Raw genomic sequence first — 20,118 nt, 5'->3', positions numbered from 1 at the left:
AATTATTTTAACTCATTAAGGATTGTAAAATTAATCGCATGCGTTAACGATGACAGCCCTAATATATATATATATATATATATTTATAATTTTCTAGAATTTTGTGGAATAAATTTTGTGGGCATTTACACAACACTGCTTTAAAAACAGTTCTTAAAATGTTTTGGGTACTTTTGGTGTTTTGTAAAAATACACTGAAAATATAAAAATGCTCTCAATGGAACTGCCAGTGTACACTCTTATTATTAACACAAAGCATTTTCATATTAGGTTTTGAGGGTGTAGATTCTGTGTGGGCCTGGTCATTAGTACATAATAAACTCTCTGAACAGCTTCCACAATAACAATGAACTTCAGGCCCTCCCTGTCAGAGCTGAAAACCTCTGCTGTCTTCTGCTTGTACTTGACTGTGTATGCACAGTGCTCATTTACCACATCATACTAAGGAATAATGAGGTTTCAAGCTTAATTCTCTTTGGTTGTTATAGACCTTATGCACCAGAGCCATCTATAGAATTTTGTGTTTGAAATTTGTATATTTCTATGGCATCACTGTTGAAGAGTAATTAGATGAAGTAAAGTGTATTTACTTATTGTAGAGTTAACAAAAGTTATTATGAGCATTGCAATGTTTGGACCGGATGTCATAAATGTCAGTAGACCTGGAGGATTTTAAAATTAGCGGTTCATTCATAAATCCATAAGATCTTACCATCACACTGTGGAAAACTAAAGGCAAAAGGGACAGAGCTACATAAGGTCTATATGAGTCTGTGAGCAGCTACAGTCCTTTAAACAGTCAAGTGCAGTTCTAGTAGTAGTTATAGTGCAGTATCTGAAAATGTTGGGCAGGATTATGCTAAGCCATTTTTTTTTTCAATTATAATATTTAAAAATAAAATAATAACAATCAAGGTTTAGTAAATAATTGACTAGAGGCCTGTTCTGTGTTGACACAGTTGGCACAACAACTTTTAAATCCTAATAATTCTCCCTGTTTTCCAAAGAATGACAAAAACCATTTGCAGTACATCAGATTTTGAAGTTTGGTGTGGAAAATTGTAAAAGGTTTTTCACTGTTATTCACTAAATTAACAAAATTAAGAATGCAAAATAATGATCTTTAAAATAGCATCATATGACCCCTTTAATGTACTTTTTCATAATATGAATATGTTGATTGATTGCAAAAGATACTAAATTTGTTATACATATGATTAAATCTGAAACACTAGTAAAACATCTTAAAACTCTAATTTCCATGGGTCCCTCTTGTTGTTTCAAACCTGTATGATTTTCTGTCTTCTGCGGAACTTAATAACAGATATTTTGAAGAATGCTGGTGACCAAACTGTGTTGGTTACCATTGACTGTACATACATGCATACATAAACTTTTTTTTAGACATTTTAAAAAATATCTTCTCTGGTGTTCTGCAGAGTATGTAAGACACAGAGAGTTGGAATGATGACAAATTTTTTTAAATGACCACATTCATGAGATTCAGAGAATAAGAGACAGTCGGTGCAGGTTACTCACAAGGCTCTAATTGAGAAAAACAAAAGCAAAGCTTTCACAGAATTCCAAGTAAAATCTTAACATCTTTTATTCAACAGGTCACAAGTGTACTTGTGAGATCACTGATTAGTTTAATAATATATTGTTCTAATCTGGTGTGCTCCACGCTGTCCTGAGCTGTGGAGATACCCGGACATCATATGATTCCTCTGTTGTAGTGAATGTGAGAGCCTCATTACAGGCCTAAAGCAGGGCCAGTGGCTTCAGTCCATGTGATGCTCTTCGTATCTTTCTGTTCCAACTTTTGCAAATACCGTGACCTGTAATAGCTCTAGCATGTCAGGCCCTTTTGCAATCAATAAAGATTCTAGAGTCAAAGTACCATCAGTCTGTGTGTTTGTGTGTGTGTGTGTGTGTGTGTGTGTGTTTGAGCATTGTCTCACGCATCATATATATTTTATTATATTAGTATACATATGTATGTGAATATTTCTAGTGTATATTCTCTGTCTCTGATCCTGTATGTGGTAGTCTTAGCTTCTGAAGTGTGTGTGTGTGTGTGTGTGTTTGAGCATTGTCTCACGCATCATATATATTTTATTATATTAGTATACATATGTATGTGAATATTTCTAGTGTATATTCTCTGTCTCTGATCCTGAATGTGGTAGTCTTAGCTTCTGAAGTACCTCAGCATTACAAATGTGGTTTGCAACATAAACAGTTCCGACAATGTGACACTGAATGGCTTGTTAAATCAATAGGCTAAAGGACAAGACCTACTGGTGACATCTAGCTATTTTCTAATTCTGTATCCTTCAAGGGTTTTCAAGGATGGATCTTGTTGCTGGTGACGGAGAATGACTAGACTTACAATTCAGAGGTCAACATCTGTTCAATAAGACACTTATGAGTAGATCCTATTTTGTGTTTGAGCATTGTCTCACGCATCATATATATTTTATTATATTAGTATACATATGTATGTGAATATTTCTAGTGTATATTCTCTGTCTCTGATCCTGAATGTGGTAGTCTTAGCTTCTGAAGTACCTCAGCATTACAAATGTGGTTTGCAACATAAACAGTTCCGACAATGTGACACTGAATGGCTTGTTAAATCAATAGGCTAAAGGACAAGACCTACTGGTGACATCTAGCTATTTTCTAATTCTGTATCCTTCAAGGGTTTTCAAGGATGGATCTTGTTGCTGGTGACGGAGAATGACTAGACTTACAATTCAGAGGTCATCTGTTCAATAAGACACTTATGAGTAGATCCTATTTAATTTTTTGGGATGAAAAGTGCTTGTTGTTGAAGGTGCAGCTTTTTTGGGAGACAGGATCGGTCATGTTTTATGTCTTGTGACTGTTTTTACCCTGGAAGCACACATTCCCAACACTCTAGCCTTTATCTCTTTGTTGACTTTCAAATGATTCAAACTAGTGTTATAATAGCTGTTTTAAACAAATAATCTATAAGTAGATCATTCTCTAGGACATTCTGGTCTGTAGATATGAGTTGGGTTCCTTTTTTTAAAAAAAAGTAACAATGTACATGTACATGTATGTCTGTAGCACAAGGTGCAGGAGGAGTTGCATATAGTTAAAGAAGTATTTCTGTAATTCCTATACCTATAATAAATCTAATAATACATTTGTTGATCCAGTTCATATATACCTGCGTGAAAGATTTGTTTATAAATTGTACTGATCCAGTCTCAGCAGGACTGTTATCACTAAATAACAACTTAAATTTCAGTCTGTTCATCATAAAAAGCTTTCAGAAGACTTGGAATATGACACAGGTCAAGACACATTTATTTATATAATGCTTCATACAATCTAGATGTTTATTTCTACAATCTAGAAATAAACAGTGTTATATAAAATTAATCAGTTATGGAACAAATTCAATTTCAGATGTAAAGCAGCACTAAAAAGAATCATTATTCAGCTCAATTTAGCTCAATGTTGTTTCAGTTCAGTTCAATAACTGTTTGTTGCAAAGTTCATCAATTATGAAATAAGTTCAATTCAGCTATGAGCAGCTCTGCATTAGACAACAGTGTAATACCAAGAAAATAAAATAAAGAAAGAGCGAAAGATCACAACACTCCGGTATAAAGACATTTATTTATGTCATTCTCCTAGATCCTAGACCTGGGACGCAACACGTTATTCAGCTCAAGCCTGTCAGTGGTGATTCAGTTCAGTTCAAAGTTGTTGCAAAGTTTGTGTCACTATCCAGCTTAATTCAGTTCAAATTGTTTCTCTCATCCAATAGTATCAATGTAGTTAAATTGATAATATTACTGAATATTAGGCCTATTTGTTTTTAAATCAATAAGTCATGTATACTTCCTTTAGGATATCTTTATGGTGCGTTGTGTCCTTTGTGAAGCCTGAAAGCTCTGTTCCACATTCACTGTTGGAAAAGAGTAACCAGTAAAGAAGTAACATTGGATTGGAATGACATGAGGGTGAATAAAGGATGACAGAATTCTAATTTTGAGGTCAACTAATCCTTTAATACTTACGCGTAGTGGTTTGTTCAAATCCCTAACTCTAAATATTAGTGAGCAGTACTAATGATGCATCACTGTGTGTGATAGTGTGTGTGCAGTATGTGATTATGTGTCTGTGCTTTGGTTGAGACTAACAAGGACCCCCAAGGCCCCAGTGACGTCGGCTCCCTCCACCTCATTCCCACCTAGCGTTCCCCTGGCCCTGTTTTCTTCTCACACACATGCGATCTTTGAGTAATTGATAATCCCAAACCTTTAGCCGCTCTGCCTCCAGAGAAATCCTACATCTGGACTGATCCTGTGCCTCACTGTCACACACACACACACACACGTGCACAGAGTGATTCATGACCTACTCATTCACTCTGTCTTTAGTCTAGTGGCCCTGATGACCCAAGCCATACAGGAGAGCCGCTGATGACGTGCGGCTAGAAAATCCTGAAATGTGCCGTAATTCAATAACAGAAGAAGAGGCTGCTTGAATGTGTAGTTTGTGTCCAGCTCGGCGCCAGACAGGGAACGTCTGGACACATTTCTAACTTCTAAGAATTCATTAATACATTCAGTTAATTCGTCAAATTAGTTACAGTATAATAGAATTTGCCATTTTGTAATTTTATTGGTTCAGTGTGGTACATTGCCCAGCACACCATTATTAAACCATTAATCCATTATTCAACATGAAAGAGCATTACATTACTTCCGTAATACCATATTGACGAATTTGCGTGTGAAACATAGGCAGGATTTTATCCATTGGAAATTGATTGAGTGATGAAATTGGTCGTTTGGGGTAGGTCGGAAAGGGTAGATTGAAAAATAAAAGAACTTGATATCAATTCAAAGTTTGTTACATTTTGTTGAGAAAATAAATAGTAATAAAAAGACTATGGATGAAAATTAGAAAATGTATCTAAATATGGCACATTTTTAATGTTATCTAATATTAATGTCTATTGCCCTGATCAAATTAATAAATAAACAAATAATACGCCAAAATTGCTTTTGTAAATTGTTTCCAAATTGGTTTCTCAAACATCTCTACATGCACCATTAATCAAGAGCAGTGTCTATTTATTTTATTTTCAGTTTTTTTCTACACAAATTTATTTATTTTTTTGCTTTGTTGTGCTTAATTTTTTTGTATGTGTGTTTTGCTAAACATAGGCAGGATTTTATCCATTGGAAATTGATTGAGTGATGAAATTGGTCGTTTGGGGTAGGTCGGAAAGGGTAGATTGAAAAATAAAAGAACTTGATATCAATTCAAAGATTGTAACATTTTGTTGAGAAAATAAATAGTAATAAAAAGACTATGGATGAAAATTAGAAAATGTATCTAAATATGGCACATTTTTAATGTTATCTAATATTAATGTCTATTGCCCTGATCAAATTAATAAATAAACAAATAATACGCCAAAATTGCTTTTGTAAATTGTTTCCAAATTGGTTTCTCAAACATCTCTACATGCACCATTAATCAAGAGCAGTGTCTATTTATTTTATTTTCAGTTTTTTTCTACACAGATTTATTTATTTTTTTGCTTTGTTGTGCTTAATTTTTTTGTATGTGTGTTTTGCTTTGTGTTGTGTTGTTTTGTTTTGTTTGGTTTGGTTTAATCCTTTTTTGTCCTTTTTTAATCTGTTGATTCTATAACGGTGTGCCCAGCTTCAGGGTTGTGTAGTTAAGGGGCTATATGCACCAGCCAAGCAGCCTTCTTTGAGATAAATGGGAATTCTGACAGCTTTCTTCAGGTGTTCAGACCTCCTTGGCTCAAAAAGATGTTCTGAAAGCACCATAAAGTCACAATAGAAAAAATCAGTCTGTGAATGGCTTACATAGCTGTGTCTGCACATTAGGCTAGGATAAAGTGAAAGTATTTGTTGAAAGGAAAGCTCTGTGTTCAATACAAGTTAAGCTCTATTGACAGCATCTGTGGCATGCTGCAGCCACTGAGAATAATTTATATGAAATTGTGGGTAATGCCTTACCTCATTGTAGGTGCATTACTGTAATCGTGATTTTGACTGCCACAATAAGGTACTTATTAACATAAGATCAAACTGCTGATATCTGCTTTACTTTTCATGCTGAATTGAGAGTTTTCATTTCAGTTGACACAAAGGATCTGGAGCTAATATTTGCCCACAGAGAGCTGGACAGAAACACATCTGCAAGTCCCTGCATTGATTACCAAACATTTCCATCTGGGAATACTAGAAATGGAAGGAGTATGACGTGAGCATAGGTAGCCTGTGGCGCAAAGTGGAATATTGCCCTCCCTTAGCTGGGCAGAAAGACACTTCTAGGCTCTGTTCTAAAATCTAGATCTTCCAATGTAGGATGCATTTTAGGTAGCACTTTATTTTGATAGTTCACTTTACTTACCATTAGTGACTTTGTAACTACATATCAACTGGCAGTCATTAGAGTAATAGTAGACTGTCTGCTTAATATCTGCTAACACTGTATTTTGATCCCCCAACAGACATTCTACTGACTATAAGTAACTTTGCAAGTACATGCCATCTTGTTCTACTAGCAGTCTACTAATAATCTAATGAGAGTTACTTGACACACAGTGTAGTTGCAGATTAATGAGAGTTTGTTGCAAAGTTACTTAAAGTAGAGAAATGTCTATAAAGTGGACCATTGAAATATAGTGTAACTGCATTTGAGACATCCCAGGTCTGCTAGAAACCTTTCAGATATAAGAAAATCCCATAATGCATTGTGACATGTTGCACTTGTGAGAAGTGCATCAGAAGTGTTAATTTGCAGTGTTAATAGTTATTAAAAGTACTACTGATGTCACTTTAAAAATGTGGGTCTATTTTACCCATTTGTCTGTACAATGTAAAACCTAACAAATGTCCTAAATAACACTTTTAGTTGACTCTACTATGGACAACAATGTATTGATTTTAACTGTAAAAATCTAGTAGTCTTTACTATTTGCATACTATGCCTCTGTTTCTCAGAAAACGTCCCTAGGTTACGCATGTAACCATGGTTCCCCGAGGGAACGGGATGCTGCATCGAAATGCTATGGGACATTCAGCGTGACCCCCGCTCTGAATCACATGTGTAATCAGTTCAATGGATCATCATCAGTCCAATGGATGGGCGAGACGTCACGGACGGGGTGACGAATAGACCAGTAAACTTAAAAGCACATGCTATGGAGACAGCAGCAGCTTCTGGGGAAAAAAGGAAGCACTCGCAGGGATGCCGGAAGTGTGGCAATGAGACGCAGCATCTCGTTCCCTCGGGGAGCCATGATTACATACGTTACCTAGAGATGTTCCCCTTCAGGAAGTCGAGCTGCATCGAAACGCTATAGGAATGAGAATGCTCACACCTCCAGACTTACAAATCCCTGCCTAGTGTGGAAAAGCACAGCTAAGGCGAGAGAACAGAGGAGCCAGGAGTGGCACGGACATTGAGGTCATAGAACCTCATGAAAGTGAGTGGCGTGGACCAGCCCGCAGCGTTGCAAATGTCCGGCAGGGGGACACCCGACAGGAAGGCCTTGGAGACTGCCACACTTCGGGTGGAATGAGCCTTTACCCCAAGGAAAAGGGGAGACCAGAGGACTCATAAGCTAGTGAAATGGCATCCACGATCCACCGGCTGAGGGTCTGCTTGGTAGCAGGAAGACCCCTGTGTTCCCCGAGGGAACGGGATGCTGCATCGAAATGGTATGGGACATTCAGCGTGACCCCCGCTCTGAATCACATGTGTAATCAGTTCAATGGATCATCATCAGTCCAATGGATGGGCGAGACGTCACGGACGGGGTGACGAATAGACCAGTAAACTTAAAAGCACATGCTATGGAGACAGCAGCAGCTTCTGGGGAAAAAAGGAAGCACTCGCAGGGATGCCGGAAGTGTGGCAATGAGACGCAGCATCTCGTTCCCTCTGGGAGCCATGATTACATACGTTACCTAGAGATGTTCCCCTTCAGGAATTCGAGCTGCATCGAAACGCTATAGGAATGAGAATGCTCACGCCTCCAGACTTACAAATCCCTGTCTAGTGTGGAAAAGCACAGCTAAGGCGAGAGAACAGAGGAGCCAGGAGTGGCACGGACATTGAGGTCATAGAACCTCATGAAAGTGAGTGGCATGGACCAGCCCGCAGCGTTGCAAATGTCCGGCATGGGGACACCCGACAGGAAGGCCTTGGAGACTGCCACACTTCGGGTGGAATGAGCCTTTACCCCAAGGAAAAGGGGAGACCAGAGGACTCATAAGCTAGTGAAATGGCATCCACGATCCACCGGCTGAGGGTCTGCTTGGTAGCAGGAAGACCCCTGTTCGAAGGACCATAGCACACAAACAATTGGTCAGACTTCCTTCACAGGGCAGCTCTTTGGACAGAGGTGTCCAGTGCTTGCATGGGGGGGCTCGAAGGGAGGTTTGCAGAGAGCCTCCAAGACCACGGCCAGGTCTCACGGAGGGACACGAGAGCATACCGGAGGCCTCAGCACACAGCGGAGGAAACGTGTAACCAGGGGGTGTTTCCCCACAGACTGACCACCAAGAGGGGCGTGGTAAGCAGCTATGGCTGCCACGTAAACCTTCAAGGTGCAGTGGGTCAGCCCTGTGGAGAACTGGGCCAGCAAGAACTCCAGCTTTGATCAAACTGGGCAGTTAACTGGGTTGAGCTGGCAGTCGCCGCACCAAGAAAATAACAGATATAGACTGCCACACTTCGGGTGGAATGAGCCTTTACCCCAAGGAAAAGGGGAGACCAGAGGACTCATAAGCTAGTGAAATGGCATCCACGATCCACCGGCTGAGGGTCTGCTTGGTAGCAGGAAGACCCCTGTTCGAAGGACCATAGCACACAAACAATTGGTCAGACTTCCTTCACAGGGCAGCTCTTTGGACAGAGGTGTCCAGTGCTTGCATGGGGGGGCTCGAAGGGAGGTTTGCAGAGAGCCTCCAAGACCACGGCCAGGTCTCACGGAGGGACATGAGAGCATACCGGAGGCCTCAGCACACAGCGGAGGAAACGTGTAACCAGGGGGTGTTTCCCCACAGACTGACCACCAAGAGGGGCGTGGTAAGCAGCTATGGCTGCCACGTAAACCTTCAAGGTGCAGTGGGTCAGCCCTGCGGAGAACTGGGCCAGCAAGAACTCCAGCTTTGATCAAACTGGGCAGTTAACTGGGTTGAGCTGGCAGTCGCCGCACCAAGAAATTAACAGATTCCACTTCAAGGCATATACTTTCCTCGTTGAGGGAGCTCTGGACTCGAGGATGGTCTCAACAACCTGAGTTGAGAGACCGGAAGCTATGAGTTGTGCCCCCTTAGGGGCCACTCCCACAGTTTTCACAACTGTGAAAGATGGTGCCCCCCGCCTGAGAAAGGAGGTCCCTCCTGACAGGAATCTCCCATGGAGAGCCATCGGGAAGGGACACCAGGTCAGAGAACCATACTCGGCCCGGTTAGAATGGGGCCACTAGCAGAAGACGGACCCCGTCCCAGTGCAGTCTCTCCAGAACTCTCGGGAGCAGAGCAATTGGGGAAAAAGCATACAGATGAAGCCTCGGCGAAGTCTGTACCATGGCATCCATTCTGAGAGGAGCTGGATGTGTGAGGGAGAACCAGAGGGGACAGTGCAAGGTCTCTTGAGTCACAAACAGGTCCACCTGAGCCTGGCCGAACTACCTCCAGATCTGCTCCACCACCTCGGGGTGGAGCCTCTATTCCCGGGTCTCAGCCCCTGTCTCGACTGGATGTCTGCTCCCTGATTGAGATGCCCAGCGACGTGAACTGCTCTCAGGGAGAAGAGTTTCCTTTGGGCCCACAGGAGGATCTGGTGCACCAGCCTGTAAAGGGAGTGCGAGCGCAGACCTCCCTGGTGGTTGATGTAAGAGACCACCGCTGTGTTGTTGGTGCACACCAACATAGGGAGGCCCAGTGCCTGAAACATGGCTAGCATCTCCAGGCAGCATCTCCGCTCCACAGACCCCGGGCTGAGCGGCCACTCATGACCACTCCCCAACCGGTGAGGGAGGCATCCGTCATTAGCATTACATGATGAAAAGGTGCTCCCAGCCCCGGGCCCTGAGACAGGAACCAAGGCTTTCTCCACATGTCTATGGCCCGAAAGCATTGCCATGTGACCTTGATCCTGCGAAGTGGGTTGCTCCTCGGGGAAAACCACTTGGTCCTGAGCCACCATTGTAGGGGTCTCATGTACAGCAGGCCAAAAGGTATCACATTGGATGCAACTGCCATCAGACCCAGCAGTTACTGAAACTGCTTGACCGTGAGTGACCGGCCTTCTCTCACTCTCATGACTGCTGTGAGAATCGACTCGATCTGAGCAGTAGACAGACATGCCTGCATCATGGTCGAATCCCACATCACGCCCAGATAAGTGAACCTCTGTAATGGAAAAAGCACACTTTTCTTGGCCTTTAGTCTTAACCCCAGCTCTTTCATATGGGCAAGAACGACATCTCTATGCTAAACCGCCATCTGCTTCGATTGAGCTATTATCAACCAATCGTTGGTATAGTTCAGTATGCGGATGCCCTGGAGTCGCAGCGGAGCCAGAGCAGCATCCACACACTTGGTGAAAGTGCGGGGTGAGAGTGCCAGACCAAATTGAAGAACCTGATATTGGTAAGCTTCGCCCCCGAAAGCAAACCTTAGGAACTTCCTGTGTTGATGAAGTATGGAAATATGGAAGCATGCGTCCTTCAGATCTATCGTGAAAACCAGTCCCTGGACCTGATCTGAAATACGACCTGCTTTTAGTGTAAGCATCTTAAACATCAGTCACATGACTGAGCGGTTCAGCTGACGCAGATCTAGAATAGGACACACCCCCCATCCTTCTTTGGAACGATGAAGTACCGGCTGTAGAAGTACGACTCACTGTTGAGAGGAGAGATCACCTCGATGGCCTCCTTCCTCAAGGGAGTGTTTACTTGTTCCATGACCAGAGCCTGCTGGGGGCCCTCCAGGGTGAAGGCGCAAGGGGGAAAGAATCCGCAGAGCGTGCTTTCGATCCCTGGGTGGGGGCACTGGATCTAGTGGCTGAGGAAGAAGAAACGGACTCGCCCATCTCCGTTCCCTCCACCAGATCCATTTGCCATCCCCACGACCGCCGCCACCACTCTGCCTCAGCAGAAGAGGGACCTGAGCCCTGAGGAATGCTCGCGAGGGCTCCCTCCTCAAAGAAAGCCCTCCGGGAGAGAAGATTCCGCAGCGAAAGCCTCCCTCAAGAGCTGACTCAGCGTGCTTCGCTCCCAAGCAAACAACACATAGACTGTGTGTATCCCCGTCCGTAATGTAGCACGGGCAGGGAGGAAGACACAGTCTAAATTGCTGCTTGTTCTCGCCCTTGTGCTTTGTCAGGGACTTTTGCTTTAGACATGCTTGGTGCAACGTGACAAACAACAATAAATAGGACACACATAGAGCTCTTACTGAATGACAGAAGCTGCCGCTGTCTCCACCCCACGTGCTTTTAAGCTTCCTGGTCTCTACGTCACCCCGTCTGTGACGTCTCACCTAGAGGCGGACTTAACCATTAGGCAAAGGTAGGCAACCGCCTTGGGCCCCCAAAACCCAAGGGCCCCCTAAAATGCTTTTTATGTACGAGATGCGCGTTCAATGCGGACACGCAAGTGGTTGCTCTGGTGTTCATTACCACGACAACCGTCTGTGCGTCCGCATTGAACGTGCTTCTTAGCAAAAGTAGGGCGATGTAGAAAATGGGGACGGAATCCTGGAATCTATTCATAAAAACTGATTTTACTGTGTACGCGCATTTCGTTTGCTATTTAAGCATGCGCAACACTCGCGGTTGTCGTCAGTAGTAGCTAAATAGTATTTTTTCCATTTAATATTCACATACACTAGTCCATATCGCGGTTTGATTGAAGTGCACTGAATTGCATTTGATTTATTCATTCAATATTTGATTAATTCTGTGGCATTGCTTGTTACACAGTAAACTTCTGTTGTGTATCATTTTGAATGTACAAAAATTAAAGGGTTTGTTTAATTTTCATTGGAATAAAAGATAGAATCATGTTTTTCCTTCATTTGATTACCAGAAAAATGAAAATACACAACATTGAATTTCTAAAAAATAAGTAAACAAAATTTAAATTTCACAGGGCCCTATTATTGTATACAAATTATTAAATTAAGTTGTTTTCATGAATTCAATTAATTAGATATGTTTTTGATTAAACCATTAAAATGGAATACAGAAAAATTTAAATGGAAATCGCAGAATTTGGGCCCTAAGAATGTAATTTTTGTTAAACTTTTAATAGGCCTAAATTGCTGCTAAATTAAACAAGTTTCATGATTTTAATTAATTATACTTGTTTTTTGTTAAAATTTTATATAATCATCCAGAAAAATTAAAACGAAAAAAAAAAACTGAATACAAAAAAAATAAAATGAAAAAATTAAACTTAGGCTAATTTGGGAAAAATAAAACTGATTTCATAGGGCTCTACGATTACCCCAACGCACCCCCTAGTGTCGTGTCCAACCTACTCTAATTAAAACCTGTTTAAATGTGAACAAGGGATTTACAACATTAAAGAAATCCTTTATTTATAACATGTACATGAACAATCTAAAAGATTAGACACAACTATGGGACACGGTCGTGCAGCAGCGAGCAACAGTGAAAGAAACCTCAAGGTTGTAAATGTGTGAAATTGTACAGGGCCCCATTCCTGTATTTTGCCTGGGGCCCCCAAATCACTAAATCCGCCCCTGGTCTCACCCACCCATTGGACTGATTACACACGTGATTCAGAGCGGGGTCACGCTGAATGCGTGGAAGTGGAACCCTAGTTAAGATAATTTGATTTGTATGTGTACCAATTTGTCAAGCTAGTTTCTGGTTCCCAGCCTGCTTTGCTTAATAATTTATGAATACATTTTTTAATTAAGTGTTATTTTATGTGTTTTTGCACAAAATTAATATAGGAGGAGATTTGTTAGTGTTTAAAGGTCTGTTATGTTTGGTATTAAAAGGGTTTCATTTTTTAAATACAAGTGAGAAATTCCAGGTTGCTGTAAAATTTTACAAAAGTAACCTTAAAATTAATTAGTTGAAACTAAAAAGTGTTTTTTATTTTGCTTAGGCAGTCGGTTTGCATGCTTTTTTACTTTACTTTAAAGCTAAAGTTAGAGTATTGCATCATTAAATAATTGCTAAAAGCTTCATTGGCCAAAAAATTAACTTTTCACAAAAAAACTAATTTCACTGTTTTTTTTATCCTAACACAAAATGACCAGCTAACATTAATTTACTAATCATATCATAATAATAATGTAAAAGTGTGAATGAGTACTAGTCAAGTGAAATCACTATCATACTAATTAGACTGTAAGAGCAGACTGGTTGCTATAAAAGGAGGGAAGAAGCGCTTCCAATCATTGTGTTCTTGTTAGCAATGCACAGTGAGGCCAAGACTTTTGGACAACGGCCTGGTGTCAAGAAGGACAGCAAAGAAGCCACTTCTCTCCAAGAAAAACGTCAAGGACAGACTGAAACTCTGCAGGAAGTACAAGGATTGCACAGCAGAAGACTTGTGCAAAGTTATTTTCTCTGATGGAGCTCCCTTCCGACTGTTTGGGACATCTGGAAAATCGATTGTTCAGAGAAGAAAAGGTGAACGCTACCATGAGTCCTGTGTTGTGCCAACAGTGAAGCATCCTGAAACCATCCATGTGTGGGGTTGCTTTTCAACCAAGGGAGTGGGCTCTCTCATAATGCTCCCAAAAACACTGCCATGAATAAAGAATGCTATCAAAACGTCCTGCAAGAGTGACTTCTTTCAGTGATCCATGAGCAATTTGGTGATAATCCATGCATTTTCCAGCATGATGGAGCACCATGTCACAAAGCAAGAGTGATAAAGAAGTGGCTCGAAATCATTACATTGAAATTTTGGATCCGTGGCCAGGCAACTCCCTAGATCTCAATCCCATAGAGAACCTGGTGGTCAGTCCTCAAAAAGGCGAGTGGACAAGCAGAAGCCCACAAATTGTGATCAACTCCGAGAACTAATAAGGCAAGAATGGATCGCCATCAGTCAGGATTTAGCCCAGAAGCTAATATCCAGCATGCCAGAGCGAATTGCAGAGGTTATGAAGAACAAGGGTCAACACTGTAAATATTGACTCATATTTTTTTGCCAATAAAAGCCTTTAAAACTTACGATATGCTTATCATTGTTTTTCAGTATACCATAGAAACACGTGAAAAAGTTATCTACAAATACTGAAAAAGCAAACTTTGCAAAACACAAAATGTATGTCACTGACAAAACTTTTGGCCATGACTGTAGTATCCATCGATTAAAATGAATAATTAGAATAGTTAAAATGGTGTTAGATGATTTAAGACCTGAATATTCTCCAGGCATTTGATTGTTTTTAGCTACATCAAGTCATTTGTTTTATAATATATAATATAGTAATGTGATCAAATATAATAATAAAATAATATTCAATGTTGATTCAGTTTGATATATCAAAGTTCATGTCATTATCCACCTCAATTCAGTTCAGGCAATGAAGACAACAAAACTCTATCAGGTGACAGCAAGGGGGGGGGGGGGTACACAGACCATATATACAGTATATGTATGGTCCAGAAGTCTTAGGATCACATTTAAAACATAGATTTAAATCAGTTTCAGGAAACAAAAGAAACTAAAACTTACAATGATTTGGACCCCTCTGTACATCCATTAACATTTTTTACACTTTAAACATACCAAAGTGTGTCTTTCATTGTTCCCCGAAAAATGCATCAATTTCTTTTTCTTTCTTTTTTCTTTTGGAATTGGTGGGATTGGTCTGTGCATGTGAATGTTTTCTGCCAAGCATTTGCACTTTTTTCTCAGTTAAAATTTATTTAGCAAATTATATATTTATTTAAATTTTATGTTAATCACTTGCTGATTGTTCTGTGGTGTAATCTAATAGCATAGAGACTGTTTATTCACTCGAGTTGTGGTCATAGGTTTACATTCTACTTGCTGAATCTGCTAAATATTACTAAGAAGGGTCATACAAATTGTGTGTTAGCTTTTGAGCACAACTGTACCTGTGAGCAGTCTGATGTATGTGGCCTTGCCTGCTGTTGTGAGTGAGCTGTAATGCTTGCACAGTCTCCTCTGAGAGGACAGTGTTTATCTGCATCATGTTCTGTGTTCCACACTGACTGAGCTTCTTTCTGAACGGGGGAAGCCACTGAGAAAGAGTTTGCTGAACGTCTCCAGGTTTCTGCAAACTCACTGACCTCAGATACAGGTGTTTTCTCAGGAGAACAAGAGGAGATGGTGTATTCACAAATGCTCCTATTTTATCCCTGTTTATCTGCATGTGTTCATAGCTGTGTAAGTCGTTTGTTTGTAGGTAGATGGAGCTTTTGCAAGCCTTGTATTTGAAGTACATGTCAGGGCTTAGGTTTCAGTTTATAAAAACTTAGATTTTTACTTTGAAGCTTGATTTTTGAAGCTTGCATAGCTTAAAAAGAACACTCATCACTGAAGTGGAAAATTGTCAGTTTGGCTGCATGAGTTGCTCATTGAATGTTCCTTAACACCGTGTTCCAACCAGGCAGGAAAAAAACTGTTTTTGTCTTAATCAGCTGCAAATGTGACAATTGGAAAGTGACAGAACATTTTGTTGGTTGCTTGGTTTCTTATTCTGTTCTGTTTGACTCTCATCGGCCCAGAATTCTTCAGGGTTTTGTATATTGTTCTGACTGCAATACAGCATGTTTTGCTTTCAGACAGTTAAAATGTATAGCGTGGCACGCAGTTAGAACATCAGAGTCAGTTTAAGTTTGCACATCAAGTTGAAGTTTGTGTGTTTGTGTATGGAGCCGTTGCTCATTTGGGTTATGCAGGTTTTATCCTGTTTCTCGTGTTTTACTGTTTTCTCTTTTCTATTCCTCTAATTCGATTAGTTCATTTAATTAAAGACACAAGACTAAGGCAAATATAAGCTTTATACAAATGAAGGGACATTCTGTCCGGTCATCCAAGTGACACTGTGTTACAGTATGCTCACCTTCATCAGTTTTGACTTGGTTTTCTTTTGTATTTCAACAGATGAATCTTCAGCTAAAGAAGTTAGCAGGGTAAGTGAGGCGTGTGTGTGTGTGTGTGTGTGTGTGTGTGTGTGTGTGTGTGTGTGTGTGTGTGTGCGTGTGCGTGTGTGTGTTTCTTTAACACTGTAAAGCCTAACAAATGAAATAATTGTTTTAAATGGATCAGTTTATTGAATATTTAGGCAAAATATTATACATATATATATATATATACAGTACAGTACATATACAGCCCCTGCTGCATTAATAGTATTAAGGCTTTCCTCTGTGTATACGTATAACAATTACAAGTACAATTTTAGCTGTATTGTTTGTGTCCCCTTCAAAAATTGCTCTTGAGAAATTTTGTTTATTGTCCCCCCCTACTATTAGACGAAATTTATGCCCCTGCTTAAAGCAGTAAAATTATGACAAATCTATGTTACAAATGAAGTGGATCTCAGGGGGGATTTTTTCTTTTTAGAAGTATATGTGACCCCTTTATTAAAGTGTGTAAAAGTGTGAACGTTCATGCCAAAAGGCAGCGAGTCCCAAGTGAGGTCAGTTATCAGGGGAGAAGCGCTCATGGAACACTTCATTGAAAAGTTTCTGCTAATAATCTCTCAGCAACACACACACACACACACACACACATTCATACAGCTGCTAAATATGAAGGTGTCTGTTAAATGACAAACAGCATAGAGAACACAAACCCTGTGACAGATTTATATGAGGAGAGGCAATGACCTGTTAATGAGATCATTGCCACTTTAATGGGCAGATATTGCACCAGCACACACTCCGCTCCGAGCACTTAGGCCCGCTGATTTAGGGGACAGAGATGAAGAAGTTAAATGGGGCCGGCAGAGAGGGACATACAGCAGAACACGATTGAGACGGTGTGCAGGGACAGGGCGCGAGAGGACGGGGAGTGTGGGCTGTAGAAACAAGGACTTTTTGGAGAAGGACAGCAGGGACGTCACATGTTCGTCTGCATAAACAGGATGTGTAGGGAGTCGTTCCCGTGGGGGAGCACCTCACACACCCCTCATCCACCGGCCCACTCTGACTTTTCACACAGGGACAGAAATAAACATCCTCGCTTGGGCCATTCTCCATTTAAAATATGTAAAAGCTTGATTTACAACTGATTTCTGCATTATACACAGACCACCCATGGCCTCTGTGATCTTTATTCACATTTCATGTGAGATGAAAAAATGTTTATTGGATGTTTATGATTATGAAAGGCTGTGTTCCTCTTTTGGCAAAATTTGGTGACATTTTAGTTTGGGGACCAATTCTCTCTAACTAACGATTAACTATACCTCATTAAACTCCTAATTTGTTGCTTAGTAGTTATTAAAATAGATGTTAAGTTTTGGTATGATGTAGGATTAAGGGATCTAAAATATGGTCATGCAGAATAAACCATTAATATTTGCTTTATATTAGTGCTGTCAAACAATTAATCGCGATTAATCGCATCCAAAATAAACATTTTTGTTTACATAATAGATGTGTATGTACTGTGTATATTTATTATGTATATGTAAATACAATTCAGATTTGCCATCACATGAAAATAATCGTGTATTATTATAAAGTTATTTTAAATTATAAAAACATTTTACATTACTGTTTGTGTAGTATTTTGGTGAACATAAGATACTTTTGAACGGTAATGTTTATACACTATATGACCTAAAATATGGACACCACCTTCTATTTACTATTTTTCATAATATTAGTGAAAAGCAACCTTAATACTATCTAATTAGAAGGACGTCTGAGTATGCTGTGCATGTGAATGTGTGTCTTTCTTGTGTCCAGCAGTACCAGGATACGAATATGCAGAGCGTGGTATATGAGCTCAACAGCTACATGGAGCAGCGGCTGGACACTGGAGGAGACAACAAACTACTGCTTTATGAGTTGTGCAACATCATCAAAACAGGTCAGAGCCTTTCTGTCTCATCCACACACGCAAACACTCACATATGTTATTACCCAGTATACTGTATGTTATGCACTTCAGGTGAACGGTAGTCCAGCCATTTATAGCCCTTAATAACTTTTAAGAAATAGTTTTTACTGATATTATCAAACCTTAGTATGTGTAAAATGTTACTGTAAATATTTATCAAATGGCACACAGTGTACAGTATACTAGCATACTTGCAATTAACATAATGTATTAGTGTATTAGGCAACTATAATAACAAGTGTTCACATTGTCGGCATAAACAGTGCATAAAAGTTGCCTGTAGAGAGCCTTACAGATGGAGGTGTAGTGAATCCAGGTTAAAAGGTCTAAGTGCGGGTGTTCCCCATCGCTCTCCTCCCCACACACGCTGATGGAGCAGCACTCAGCCTGTCACTTCCCATCCTCCCACGCTTCATCTGCATGATTCAGTCCAGCCCCTGCATGTCTCACACACACCAACACTCCCCACTGCACACCTGACCCCAGCATGTGCGCACCACTTTCAGAAACGGACTTTTCTGTTATTAAGAAGTGATAGGATATGGATTTTCGGGGACATTTTATACCTTGTTATGGGTTATTATAGTTAACAAAAACTTAAATAAAATATGATTTAACTTTGAATTATTTAAATTACTTTGAATAAAATATTAATTGAAAAATTTAATTGAAATAAAATAAAACATAAAAAATGATTTCCGCTAGTTGCCAAGGTAACATTTATTTTTTCATTTTCATAGTTTAACTTGATGTAATAAAGCAACTAAAATGGAAATAAAAATGTGATCTTGTTAAAAAAAAAACAATAGAAATGACAAAAGCACAACAAAATTACTTGCTTCATGTAACTTTAGAAAATATATATATAAAAAAAAAATCAAAATAATAATATAAAAACTACAATAATATCCCAATGGTGTTAAAATAACACTGAAGAACACGGTATTCTGTCCATTTATGTCATACATTAATTTCATGATTTCAGAAATTATTTCATTAATTGAATCAGTTAATTAAAATAATTTCTGTAAATATAGTGATATAGCTTAATTTGAACAGCCTGAACAGTCAGGCTGAAACAACTGTTATAAATAATCTAGGGCATTTTTGTCACTTTTATTAGTAATTTTGCTCCAAGTCCTGGTTAATTCCTGACCCTGGTGCAAAACGCGATAAACGCTATTTTTAAAAAATATTGAGCTTCCGCCAAAATCAGTATTGTATCTGGTCGGTATTGAAAAGTCCATTTTTAATTTTACGCAAAATGCGATATCCGCCGAGTTATTCTGTCATGTTTTCTCACTTTTTTTCCAAACCGCGACAAACGCCAGTCTCCCTTTTCTGCAGAATGCGATATATCCACTCAACCAATCACAACGCACCATTCCACGCACTGTAAACAGTAACAACCAATCACAGTGCACCACTCCACGCACTCTACACATTAATGGCGGTGCTTTGAATACACCTGGCATCCTAGTTTTCCTCATCTATTTTGAACTTTGTGATCAACAAACAAACAAAAAAATTAGGGCTGCACGATAAATCGCATGTGATTGTCATATGATTGTCATGCACATCTCGTCAGTAAAGCCGGTTCTGTGAATAGTAAATCTCCATCACGTGCTTTCAGACAGAGCCATAGATCACTGCAATATCGCGTTCATAATCGCAGATGAGTCGCATTCGATTATGAACGCGATATTGCGTACCTTGTCAGTGTAAGTGTTTTTATTTATGCCATTAATGTTTTTGTTAATACAGCGTATAGCACTAGTCAACTAAATGAATGTAACATGGCAAAGATGGATGCACTTTTGGAAGCTAAATGTAAGGGAAATGTAATTTTGGAATTTCTTTGGTTTAATGTGATATTGTTGTTTGTGTATGTTCATGATGAAATTTTCCTTTATTGTTGTAATTCATTTATAGCATTAACAAGATGACCCGTTGAATTCTTTTTGGGAGTGATGACT

General features: G+C 39.8%; 1 protein-coding gene across 1 annotated transcript in view; it reads left to right on the top strand.

The window, feature by feature from the left end:
• Window positions 1–20,118, top strand: part of LOC107551341 (cAMP and cAMP-inhibited cGMP 3',5'-cyclic phosphodiesterase 10A-like) — a 54,794-nt gene that overhangs the window by 3,218 nt on the left and 31,458 nt on the right. Inside the window, exons 3-4 of the mRNA XM_016232915.1 lie at window positions 16,175–16,203; window positions 17,992–18,112. Coding sequence (XP_016088401.1) covers window positions 16,175–16,203; window positions 17,992–18,112 — 150 coding nt within the window. The remainder of the gene's footprint in view (window positions 1–16,174; window positions 16,204–17,991; window positions 18,113–20,118) is intronic.

This window comes from Sinocyclocheilus grahami, unplaced genomic scaffold, assembly GCF_001515645.1.
Source record: "Sinocyclocheilus grahami isolate Dianchi unplaced genomic scaffold, SAMN03320097.WGS_v1.1 scaffold421.1, whole genome shotgun sequence".
Lineage (NCBI taxonomy): Eukaryota > Metazoa > Chordata > Actinopteri > Cypriniformes > Cyprinidae > Sinocyclocheilus > Sinocyclocheilus grahami.
Note: the sequence above shows the minus strand (reverse complement) of the source record. Positions and strands in the feature narration are given on the sequence as shown.